Source organism: Psammomys obesus, unplaced genomic scaffold, assembly GCF_907164565.1.
Source record: "Psammomys obesus unplaced genomic scaffold, mPsaObe1.curated_primary_1811, whole genome shotgun sequence".
NCBI lineage: Eukaryota > Metazoa > Chordata > Mammalia > Rodentia > Muridae > Psammomys > Psammomys obesus.
This window is the reverse complement of record NW_026595981.1, coordinates 14520765-14533168: the sequence shown is the minus strand read 5'-3', so window position 1 is coordinate 14533168 and position 12404 is coordinate 14520765. Positions and strand designations below refer to the sequence as shown.

Below are 12404 nucleotides of genomic sequence, written 5' to 3'. Positions count from 1 at the left end.
GGGAATAGTGTGGGTGGAGAAGCACAGAAGCACGTGAATACCAAAATCCAGGGGTCGCTGGGGTCATGCTGGATGCTAGTCACCAAAAGCTCTATTTCTGCTGATTAGAAACTAGAAACTCCTTAAATATCTATCCACAACACAAAGGAACAATGTACGAATGTGTCTTTGGATGACAAAATTCTATACAGAAGTAGAAATGATTCATACATAACTACATACGACAATATGGGCCTATCTCACACATACAATGTTAGAAAAAGACTAGTCATGAAAATACATTAATTATTCTATTTATTAAGTTTTAAAACAAACAAACAAACAAACAAACAAACAAACAAAAAACAGCAGCAGCAACAACAAAAGAACCAGCAGAGTCTGGAGAGACAGCTCATCAGATAAGGGCACCGGCTGTTCCTGCAGAGGATCGAGGTTTGAATTCCAGCACCCACAGAACAGCTGAGAAACATCTGTAGCTCCAGTTCCAGCGGCTCCAAGGATGACCTCTGTGGGTTCCTGCATGCGTCTGGTACCTGTACCTATACTCAGGCCCCACGTGTACACAGAAAATAAAATTTATTTTTAAAAACAAATGAACAGGTAACACTGCTTAAGTGTTCAGAACGATGGTTCTCCGTGGAGGCCTAGTGCCCGGAAACAGACACAAAGAAACATACATGGATGACAGCATGGAAGCAGTATTCCTTTATCTGCTTGTTAGTACGTATTAGTTTCCCCATGATCAAATACAGGGCAGAAGCAACTTAAAGGAGGAAGGATTTATGTAGTTCAACATGGCAGGGAGGTAGATCAGAATTCATGGCAGTGGATTCCTTCCATCTTGGTGGACCCTGCACAGGGCTGGGTTTTAACCCCAAACGCTTAGTTCCAGTGAGAGTTATACCTGCCAGCGAGATCTGATGTCCTACAGGTTTCATGATTGCCCAAAACACTGCTACAAGCTGGGGACAGAGTGACCCTGTGAGGGGCGTTTCTCATTCTAATCATAGTACAGTTCCACAGGATCGGTTTGTGGGAATTGACTGAGACTACACCCTTGCACATATCTATGATAACTTCATAAAAAATATTAAATGGAAGGAAGAATACTTTTATTTCCTCGTGTGGTGGTTTGACTGAGAACCCGTCCTCCTCCTCTATAGGCTCATAAACTTGAATATTTACTTGGTCAGCAGAGAGTGGCACTATTTGAAAAGATTTAGAGGCGTGGCCTTGTTGGAGGAAGTGTGTCACTAAGGGAGGGGTTTGGATTAAAAAAACAAAACAAAAAAACAAAACAAAAACCTACTCCAATGCCAGCCCAGGGTCTTTTTCTTCCTGTTACTGTGGATCCAGATATAAAACTCTTAGATTCTTCTCTAGCAACTGACCGGATGCCGCCCTTGCTCCCCGCCATGACCATGGACTAAACCTCTGAAAGCGCAAGCAAGCTCCAGTTAAATGCTTCCTTTTATAAGAGTTACCACGGTCATGGTGTCTCATCGCAGCAATAGGACACTGGCTAAGACACCTCCCTTTCTTAAGGGGACATCTGGGGAATGATTTTGGTTATAGAGAATCATGAAGCTAGGAGCTAGGAGCTTAGAATACTCTCCAAACTTACATGTGAAAATCAAATCCACAGTGTGATAGCATTTGGAGGTGGATCTTTAGATGATGGCTTCCTGGAGAATAATCCTCTTGGATGAGATAGTGGCCCTGTAAAATTTTTTTGGCCATCTCCTCTGAGGTCACACTGTGAGAGACTTGTGTATGAACTAAGAGAGAATGCTTTCATCAGACAGACACTCTGTAACTACCTTGTGCTCAGATTTTGGAGGCTCCAAAACTAAGACAAATCCATTTTTGTGTTTATAAGCCCTACAGTTTATGGTGTTTTTGTTATAATGCCATAAGGAAAGAGACTCCATATTAACTGCAGTGTTGTGCCCTGTCTTAAGGATTTTGTTGCTGTGAAGAACACCATGACCATGGCACCTCTTATAAAAGAAAACAGTTAATTGGGACTGGCTTACAGTTTCAGAAGTTTACTCCATTATCATCATGTCGGGGAGCATGGCAGCATGCAGGCAAGACACAAGGCTGGAGAGAAGCTAAAAGTTCTACATTTGGATCCACAGGCAGCAGAAAGAGAACTGGCATGAACTTCTGAGACCTCAAAGTCTACCCCCGGCAGCAACACACTTCCTCCAGCAAGGCCATACCTATTCCAATAAGACCACACGTCCTAATAGTGCTGTTCGCTATGGGCCAAGCATTCAAACGTATGAGTCTATGGGAGCCATTCCTGTTCAAACCACCATGTGCCATCAACTCATTCACCCCAGTGTTAGGCTTCCTAGGCTGTGAGTTCCTGGCTAAACATGTCTCTTAAATTGGCTCAGCCTGTGAAGCAGAAGAGACTCCTAGCCTCACAGGACAGTGAGGTACAGCCTATTGGCTAGTAGCAGCTGTGGCTGGGTCCTGTCAACACACAGCAAGTAACAGAGTCAGAAATAACGATATTTACTCATGTAGGCCATAAAATTGGGATTCAGGCCGTTGGCATTTGAAACCCAAGAATGAAAACACACCCACTGTTTCTGTGCAGATTTCTACCATGGCCTTCTTATCTGCAGACAACATTGGCTGAATGACAGATCAGTAGAAGAGGAACAGTGAGGACGTCTTTTCCTCTCTGCTGATCTATTCTTTGATATATTATCGTCCTCCACCACCACCACAACCTTGCATTGGTAGGTTTATTCATCTTTGGGACAGATACTTTCTCCAGATTATTTAGGGGCCTAGAAAGTCTATGGATTGTATCAAGGTTAAATAACATAACCAGTTAAAGACATTTAAATCAAACAAGTACCTGCTTGCTGCTTTACCGTATGTGGAAACACTGAGAGGGGGAAGCCGCCATCAACATTAGATATTACAAATAATGGTTTTGAAACTTTATGGTACTATATATATATAGTATATATATATACTATATATATATATAGTATATATATATATATATACTATATATATATATAGTATATATATATATATATATATATACGTATTTTAGTGTGCTTGTGGGTACACATGCAGAGAGGAGAGAGAGAGAGAGAGAGAGAGAGAGAGAGAGAGAGAGAGAGAATGGGTATGTGCAAATGTGTGGTTTCAGATAAACAAAATCTGCCCTTCTGCAAGTGCACTTGGCCACTGAGTTATCTTCGAAGCTCCCATAATGCTTTATAATAAGGTGGAAAATGAAAATATTTCCTTATAATAACCTGATTCTGAAAATAAAACTTGACTCCTAGAGATCACCTGGCTAGTTTAACAGGAGAGTTTACATAATCAGATCTTCCAAGTTCAAAAGCGAAGACCTCTCTCTCTCTCTCCTCTCCTCTCTTCTCCCTCTGCCTCGTTATCTCTTCATTCTTCCCTTCCTCTCCTTCCTGTAATTATAGCACTTGGAAGGCTGAGGCAGGAGGATTGCCACGTGTTGGAGGCCAGCCTGGGCTTCAGAGTGAGACCCTGCATATACGCACACTTCCATTGCAGCTCGCATGACCTATGGGGGTACATTTAGCACCTCCTTGCCTGTGGATGAGAGAATTATTTGTAAATAGAGACACCACTCAAGCAGGTGTGATTGTAGTTCAAGCCTTGTTTATTTTCCCTTCCTGGAGTTGTGATTTGCAGTATATCAGGATTCTCTCAGTGGCTGACAACTTTACAGAGATGGACACCGTTGTGAAGAAAATGTAAAATATGTAAAAAGAAGAAAAAAATGCCATTAAAAAAACTTAGATAAGTGGATGGAAAGGAGGCACTTGAGAAATCTTCCCTGGTTCCTTTCAGCTACGAACCATGTTGGGGTTTGTATCGCCTTTAGTCATGCAGTTAGGACTTCCCATAGGATTTCTTTGGGGACTCAGGTAGCAGCACGAGGCCCCCTGGTGGCCAGAAATAATTTACTTGTTTGCTTTTCAATCACTTGGAAGGGTGGGAGGCACAGCTAAAGAACAGAAGAAGACTATTTTGTGACCCTAATGTACCTTTATCGTGGAGCTGGGTCGTGTGGGGTAACCTACCCTCGGGGAAGTTGAAAATCAAAACATTGACTTTCGAGACAGAAGAATAAACTGTCGTTTTGGATGAACCAGTCAGTTTTCATTCTTGAGCTTGTTTAACACCTCATATGAGTATATATCGCGTTCCTTCCTTGTGCAAGACAATGTGCTACCCAGCACACTGGATGCAGTGAACAGTTCACACTTCAAGATATGCCCTAGAAGGTTTGGGAGGGAAAAGTAAACATTTATAGCACCCACATGATCGAACATTGAAAGCTGCCATAAACAATAAGAACTATGGGCTGAGGAAAGTGCTGATTCCACATAGGAGAGGGGCTTCCAGGAGGAGGTGGCTGTGGAGCTCGGCTGCTGATGAGAAGCAGGATCTGGGTAGCCTGAGATGGAGACAAGGATGGGGAAGAATGGTGCTGTCGTTATAAGGGAGAGAAAAGTCTGGGAGGACACGGAGGCCGGAAAACCAGAGCCCAATGCAGGATGGTGGAGTCTCATCTGGGTGACTCATAGGGAGGGATATTGGATTGGGAGTGAAAGATGAGACATGTTCAGAGCAGCCAGAGAAGCTTGAACTTTCCCTGAGAAATCTCTTCATAAAGTGATGTTGACCCTTGACTGTCTTTGATTTAAAAACAAAAACAAAAAGCCATATCAAGACCCAGCAGTACTTGTTCTACAGTGAGCCCTGTGTATTCAGTGGCGACTGGTCGTTGAGGTGTGTCCAACTACAAAAGCAAGCAAGGTTAGGGAAGTAACCAGTGTCAGATGGCTCCTGGGAGACTTGATGAAGTCTCTCAGTAGAATCCTTTCCAAGGAGTATGACACACTAGGTACCCCCAGCCTCTGCAAATTTTAAGACTTCAGACTTAACTGTCTTCTCACTTTGGTTGAGTGCGGTTTAAACTACCTTAATGAGGAATGATTCTTGCTGACGTAATGGAAATGATATGGGCTAGCTCAGAAATGCATAAAAATTCAAAAACACTACTCTTATTTGTGTAGCATTATGACCAACGGAATATGCAACCTCACTAATGTATAATTAAACCAACAAAAAAAGCATAATGCACATTTAATAGAACATTTCTGACCCCAGGCACTGATTTCCAAATGACATTTAAAGAAACCCTTTAGAATATACTAAGTTTGACTGAGATTATTGTATCTGAGATGAAAATAACAATCTTCAAAGAGAAGAAGAAATAACATCTCCAGTTAAGAAACATAAGAATCAATGCTTTGCAAATGAGATGGGGGAGACTGACAATTTGGAATAAAGACAAACATTAATAAGTGCTAGAAAGGTGACACAGGGGTTAAGAACATGCCCTGTTCTTGCAGAGGACTCAGATTCTGTTCCTAGCACCGAAGCAAGGCAGCTTACAACCACCAGTAATTCCAGACCCAGGATTTCAGACACCCTCTACTGGATTCCAAGAGCACCTACACTCATGTGCACAAATCCCAACACAGACTCACAAGAATATACATAATTCAAACAAAATAAATCTGGAAAGAATTAGGACAGCAGAAACAACCATTTAAGAAGTTTCAGCAGCTATGAGCATTTATTATTTTGAGTAAAATGCACATTGAACTTTTGTATAAAAAATCACCAAAGGTGCTATATTGGATTATTTCAGTATTAATTTCATTGCCCCATGTCATTTGTGTTATCTTCTACTTTCCCGTTTTCTTCTGACATAGCATTACGATCACCTAGAATTGTCCATTGTTAAAATATAAAAAAATATTAGTCTATTCTTCAAAATAAAGTACCTCTAAGTGATGAGTTACTGAAAGTGAAAGCTTTTAAAAGGGAGGTCAGAGAATCAACTTATTGGGAAAAAAAAATATATATATATATGTAACTGAATTGTTTTAGGTACATAGAAATGCCAAGCCAATGTAGGCCTTTAGTGAAACAATTTTATAACGCTGCTTGCCAGAGTGTGGGCTATTTCTTCCATGGACCTGGTACACCAGGGCTCTCACTATTTGTCCATCATCACTTTCTAAGGTAAACCAAGTGTTATTTAATGCTGTCCATATCCCACGCCCCCCAAATGTTTAAGGTAAAAAGAAATCTGTTTCTTTTGCCTTAGAAATAGCCCTTAGGATTAAGTTTGTCATTAAAGAAGATATTATTCCCTACAAAGGGGGAACTGTCTTGACCCCTCATTTTCAGTTCTCTCTGTGTCCCATTTCCATGTTGGTACTTCTTTCCGAAGCTGAGCCCATTCCCTCCTGGGCTGGTTCTGTCTGAATGAACTCAACAAGTTATAGCAGAGCGTTAGGGTGAAATTTTCCCTTTGGTCTCACTCAGTCTTAAGCAAATAAGCTTCTCTGATTTACCACGAGAGCCGTCTGGCTCTCCCTTCTCTTGACTTTCTTGTTCTTTTGTCTGACCTTCCAGCACAAGGCGCTGGAGGCTAACAAAAAGAGTCCAGAGGACAGAAGGACCAGGCCGAGGATGGAGATGATGGAACCGTGAGAATTGAAGCTGTAAGCCACAGCGGTGACCACGATCCCGGTGATGAAGACTACCACAGCGAAGGGGATGATGCAGCGGTAGCAGGAGAGTTCGGCACCCCCTGTGGCGGCCATCAACTGAACCTCACTGACCAAGGGTACGGCGGTGACCACAACTTCACGCTGAGGGCTTTTCTCCATTATCACAGGTGTGGGAGACTCTGGTGATCCCAGGTTCTCTTTCGTGGGTTCTTCTGTCATTTTTTTTTTTCTGAGGATGTTTCCTATCTTGCTTCACCGGCTAGATTTGGAAAGCCTTTCCAGGGTGAAAGCTGTGAAGAAGAGAGCAGGAGACATCAGCTACTTCATCAGCACCAGCCCTGCAAATGGAAGCAGGGAGGTGGAGAGCCACCTCCTGTCTCCAGGACACCTGGCCTCGCTTATTTGCATTCTCTATTTGTGACATTCTTTTGCAGTGGGTGAAAGAGGGTGAAGCAGCTATGTGCACAAAAGGAGAGAGATAAAAAGGAGGAAGCTTTTTTTTTTTGCAGTATTTCCTATTCCCTGGTGGTCTGCAAATATCTTTTATAAGCCTTCTTCTTCGCCCATTGCCTTTATCTTCTCTAAGCACAGAGTAAGCCTGAATTCGAATTAAAAGAATGGCTCATTTAAGAGAATATGCTATAAACAGTTCCACAACTCATGGCAACTTGAACTCTGCCAATTTTGCCGGGCATGACACGCATTCTTTCCAAGCTATCACCCATTCACTGCTCATGAAATCAAAGTCACGACAAACAGCAAGTGCACAGGGGACGTGCTGCTCCATCCACTGGCAGCTCCTTCAACAGGGCGAACTGTAAAGCATGTGCTGGGGACCTTTCCAACCCCACCCTAGCCCAACTCTCACCCTCTCCTCCACCACTTCTCAACTCAACCCTGAGACATATGTGCAAGTCAGAAAAACAAACAAGCAAAAATCTAGTTGCTAACCACTTTAGGACTTATGATTAGATTGTGGCAATATTCCCTTACCCATACAAAAGGGGAAAATAAGAAAAAATAAATTTTTGACCACTTTATGGGATACGACTAGTTATTTTTCTTATTTTCTTTTTGAGTTCTTCAGACAAAAATTAGCTATTAATCGACTATTAGAGTAGCTAGCTGTCATTTTCAAATTTCCCATGTAAAATCAGCAAGGAATTTTGTTATTCTGTATTTTATAAGACGCTAACACAAATAAGTATAAATATTCACACACACACACACACACACACACACACACACACACACAATGTGGCCAATTCATTTTTTTTCTTCAACAACCTTCTGTATAAAACTTGCCCCTTCCTGGGTATTTTGAACGTGAAGGTTTTAGTACAAAACCCAAGATGAAAAGGCATCTGACTGAAACCCTAGTTTGAGAAACCAGGAAGAAGTTCTCATCTGAAGCGCAGACCTGTCGAGCCATGGACTTGAACCCTGGAGAGGCTGAGCAGTTGCAGGGGCTGCAGATTTGTGGGACACGGTATCATTTTGGTGACATTAATCCTTTGAATGTATTAAGCGTTAATTGAAAATAAACACAAGACTGAATCAAACTTTGCTCATTCCTCCCTGGGGGATTAAAATATTACTCATCAGGCAATGACAATGTTAGAGAGGTCTACCTGATGTAACTCGTATACAATGTTTAGTCACCAACAAATTAACCACTAACTGTACAATGATGCCCTAACCAGGCTGGGTCAGTGAAAGGATATTTGACATTTCATCTGGGAAAAAACAAACACACAAAAAACATTAAAATACAAGACTCCCTCCCCACAAGACTGAGACTTAAAATCAAAGATATGCCTCCAGATTAACAGCACATACCTCACAGAAAGGCAGTCCATTACCAGAGAAGCCACCTGGCTTGGGAGAGAAGGACCAGCGAGAGTATATCTTCTCTTCGTTGTTCAGCTTCTGAGAAAGAGCCTGTCACCCACTGGGCATTATGACAGATCAGGGATTGCCCCTGGGGGACAGAACAGACATAAAAATACTTAACTGTAGAGAAGGCTTCAAATCCTGGAGCTCTTGTTTCATGCCACCCCTGCTCCTAACTGACGCTGGTCTTCCCCTCCCCATCTCATTTTACTCCCTCCTCCTCTGGTCTGCCCCTCCCTGTCATTTTTTTTTCTTCCTTCTTTTCCTTGCCAGCAGATTCTGAGTTTTGGCTTGCCCCAACTCCGCTCAGTGACATGGTAATTCGGGATCATCACTTCAGAGTCCCCAGAGACAGGAGCAAGCGTCGACTTTTATTTCTCTCGCAGCGTTTACTACGCAGGCTGCTTTGAATTACTCATTTTTTCCCCAGCCAAACTCCAGATCTTCCTCTGGCTTGCCCATCAGGCATTTTCATAAGAGAATCCCAGAGTCAGCATTGCAGACCTAACTGAGGGACAGCACTGGGGGCGGGGGGGGACAGACGCTCCTCGGAGGCAGGAACAGCTGTGGAGTTGTCAAGGCGATGATCCCAGTCTCTAGACCAACAGAAACCCATGCTCCTAGCTCTCCCAGAGATGGCCACCGAAAGCTTAAACGCCCTTCCCGTGTTTGATGTTTCTTCGTTTACAGAAGAGGGTGGGACTTGCTGGTTTCTGGCTAACCTGTGAAAACCTGGCTATCTTGACTTCGGGAGGATAGCTTACTCCTTGTACGAGGGGATGAGTCATCAACACTGCTGCTATCGACAGAGCGAGCGCCTACGATGGGCGTGGCATGATACTAAGGATTGCCACACACCAGTATTAATTCTCACTCATTTGTGAATGAAGTTATGGGGGCTCACAGAGGTAAATAAATATGAAGTACGACAAAGTTCGCAAAGAAAGAACTTGCTTCAGGCCCCAGTCACATTCTCCCTCTAGACGAGGCAATTACTTCATCGTTGAACTATATTCCCAGTTCAGTCTCTGCCTTGATCTTTAAATCCCCCATCTCAGTTTTTTCAAAAGCTAGAGTCACAGACCTTCATCGCCAGGCACACTGTACCTAAGTCATGAATGGGTATGAGCTCGTCCACGAAGCTTGTAAATGTAGAGTCTGTGTAAGAAGGTGTGAGCTTGTCCACGAAGCTTGTAAATGTAGAGTCTGTGTAAGAAGGTCCAGAACAACCTGCTCACCTGTGCCAAGCCCGCTGTGCCTAGACCCATTTTAATCAGCGATATATCTTGACTATTCAAACACACGTACCTGGTACACCATTCTCTTAAATAACAAACTCAAATCTATGTCCCATCATCACCCCTGGCCTGCTACGCCTATGCTTTGTTACAGAGAAGCTACTTAAATGGTAAAGTATTTGAAAAGCATAAAGCCTGAGGTGAGAAAAGATGGGTGAACACACTGGGGCACTATGATAAGCCTGTCCCTATATTTCTAAAGGCTATCTACTCACGATTTCTTTAACCTGTGCAAGTCTTAATAAATCCTGGCACTGGGTTTATTTATTTAGTAACAGTGGACTAGCTTTGTTTTCCCAGCTGTGGGATGCTCAGCTCTCTTTAAGCCACTGGTTTGGATCCTCTCAGACACCACCTCCTCAACTCCTCACCCTTCTAGCCCAGCCTACAAACAAGGCCATGGAGAGATCAGGAGTCCTTTTTCCTCAGATGTAAGCCAGAGCTAGGGCTTCTCTGTTCCAAGAGATCACACTGAGAAGTCCCTGAGACCTGGCTGAGTCAGAGGCCTCCCTCCAGCATCCTGGGTACCAGGTGCCCGCTGGCTACTTGGAGAGTCAGGCTGCTGCATGCTCACAGCTATGAGCATGTATCACACGTGTAACCAATGGCATCACTAAGGGTTGAGATTGGGATTATTTGGAACCAGGGCATTTCAGGAGATGGTGGTCGCCTAGGGAGTGAGCGACATCAAAGAGAATGTCTTTCCACCTGAGAACGCTCATCTTAAGCCCTCCCTGATTCCTAGCACAGGGCATTTTCTGCAAATCAAACAAATCCACAATTGCAATTGCACGAAGGAAGCTCCACCTGACATCACCGTATCCTACCGAGGGATTGTTTTTTCCTTGTCTCCAAAGCCAAAAGTAAAGGAATGAAACTATAGAGGGGAGAGAGACATCCTTTCCCAGGATGAGCCCCTGGCCGTACTGGTAAAGAGAGAGCAAACAGAGCCTTGCCGCTAGGGTGGAAGGCCACAGGCTTGTTGCTACTTCTAATACTAAAGCTTCAGCCTTCAGGTGTGACGGCCCATGTCACTCTCCCAGCACAGCGTGAACACATCTGTCTAGGTATGAAGATGTCAGTCTCCAAAGTCAGGCGACTGCTGGTTTGCACGGGTAAATTTAAAGAACTAGAAAGCTTAGGAAATAACCAGAAATCGTGCCAGAAAAGATAGATACCAAGGCAACCCGGGACACAAGCAGCTTTTACCAACTTTCTCTCTCAAGAAGAAATTCAAAAAGAATTTCACGGAGACGCCTGCAAAGTGCCTTTGAATGCCCATTCTCACACCCACACAGTGAAAACCCTTGGGAATCATTCCAGCGACACCTGGCCCCACGTGCAAAATCTCATCACAATGCATCCAGCCTCCTTTCTGCAAGCCCTCTACCCTGCAGAAGGGAGAGGAAATCTCCCTGGTTCTTTTTAGAGCTCAGGGCTTGGGGAAGGCTCGAGTCTGGAAAACTTTTCTGAAGGCATCTCAATGCATGAATGGTAGCAATCCTCCCACAGCGAACCCCGGCAGGCAGGCGTTCTACAAGTCTTTCCCAGATCTTTCAAAGAGCAAGGAAACCCAGCCTTACCTTTCTCAGTCAGAATCGGACTGAGACAGCTGCCAGCGGCAGCCAACAGCAAGGGCCGACAGTGGGATGCAAATCACCGCGTTAGGGACCGTGCACAAAGTACTCAGCGGGACTTACAGACCGTTAAGGGACCGGAGACAATTTGGTGAGAGGAAATTCCTTACATGCTGTCGAATTTTACTCTTGTGTTTTTCTCGGTGCCCACACCATACATTGTAATTACAGGCGTGAGTCCATAATAATCCAATTATTTAAAAGGTTACTAAGAACCTCTCCCGAATTGTTCTCTTCATTTTAAATCTGTATGCAAGCATTCTTTTTTTTTTTTTAAAGTTTTACTCTAACCAAGATCCTATTTTTGATATCATTCTTTTGTAATGTGAAGCCGCAGAAAAGAACCCCTCTGCTGTTTTCTGTATTAGTGGTGGAGGGGGAAGGTGGGTGGAGGGACGGGCATGGGTGAAGGCAAGCTTTTGGAGAGCTCTGAGAAGGGAGAGTGAGATCCCCTGCAGGTCTCTGTCAGCAGGATAGTTAAGTGATAGGAAGAGTAATAGATAACACGAGATAATATTTTGGTGCCTGAGTGTCCTGTAGCCATGAAGCCAAGTAAGCGAGTTCACCAATGCCCCTCATTTGAGGATGCCCAGACGGCATGAAATTGATAACACTCTAGTCTGTCACATCTCAAAAGAACTGAGGCCACCAAAAGCATCACAAACAACAGTGTGGGGGATTTACCATGTCAGAGAGAATTCTCCCTTACTTCAAAACATCTCCTCTTCTTAGCAATAAGGCACAGTTGCTTAGGGGGAGGGAGGAGTCGCTGTAGAATGAAGCAAGAAGGATGGTGGACAGTAAGAGAAAGAGCTCACTGGCGCCTTTCCCATTTGAAGAAGCCAAAGGCTGGGCCATTTCCACTCTGCCCTTGAAGTCCTGGCATTCTCTTCTTTGAGAACACATGCGCTTTGCATTTGGGGAAGAGCTGCCTTCAAGTGTGTTTGATTACTCTCCCGCTTTCATTT

General features: G+C 43.7%; 1 protein-coding gene across 2 annotated transcripts; it reads right to left on the bottom strand.

Moving 5' to 3' along the window:
* Window positions 1-5640: 5640 nt before the first annotated feature.
* On the bottom strand, window positions 5641-11432 carry Tmem100 (transmembrane protein 100). Of its 2 annotated transcripts, none has more exons than XM_055620129.1 (3): window positions 11383-11432; window positions 8448-8589; window positions 5641-6898 (listed from the first exon to the last, which is right to left on the bottom strand). In XM_055620129.1, exon 3 carries the CDS (start codon window positions 6825-6827, stop codon window positions 6423-6425), a length of 405 nt encoding a protein of 134 aa, XP_055476104.1. In that variant the 5' UTR covers window positions 6828-6898; window positions 8448-8589; window positions 11383-11432; the 3' UTR covers window positions 5641-6422. The 2 variants fall into 2 exon arrangements, with proteins under 2 accessions (XP_055476104.1, XP_055476105.1); XM_055620130.1 differs by lacking the exon at window positions 11383-11432 and adding an exon at window positions 9006-9028.
* Window positions 11433-12404: the final 972 nt, after the last annotated feature.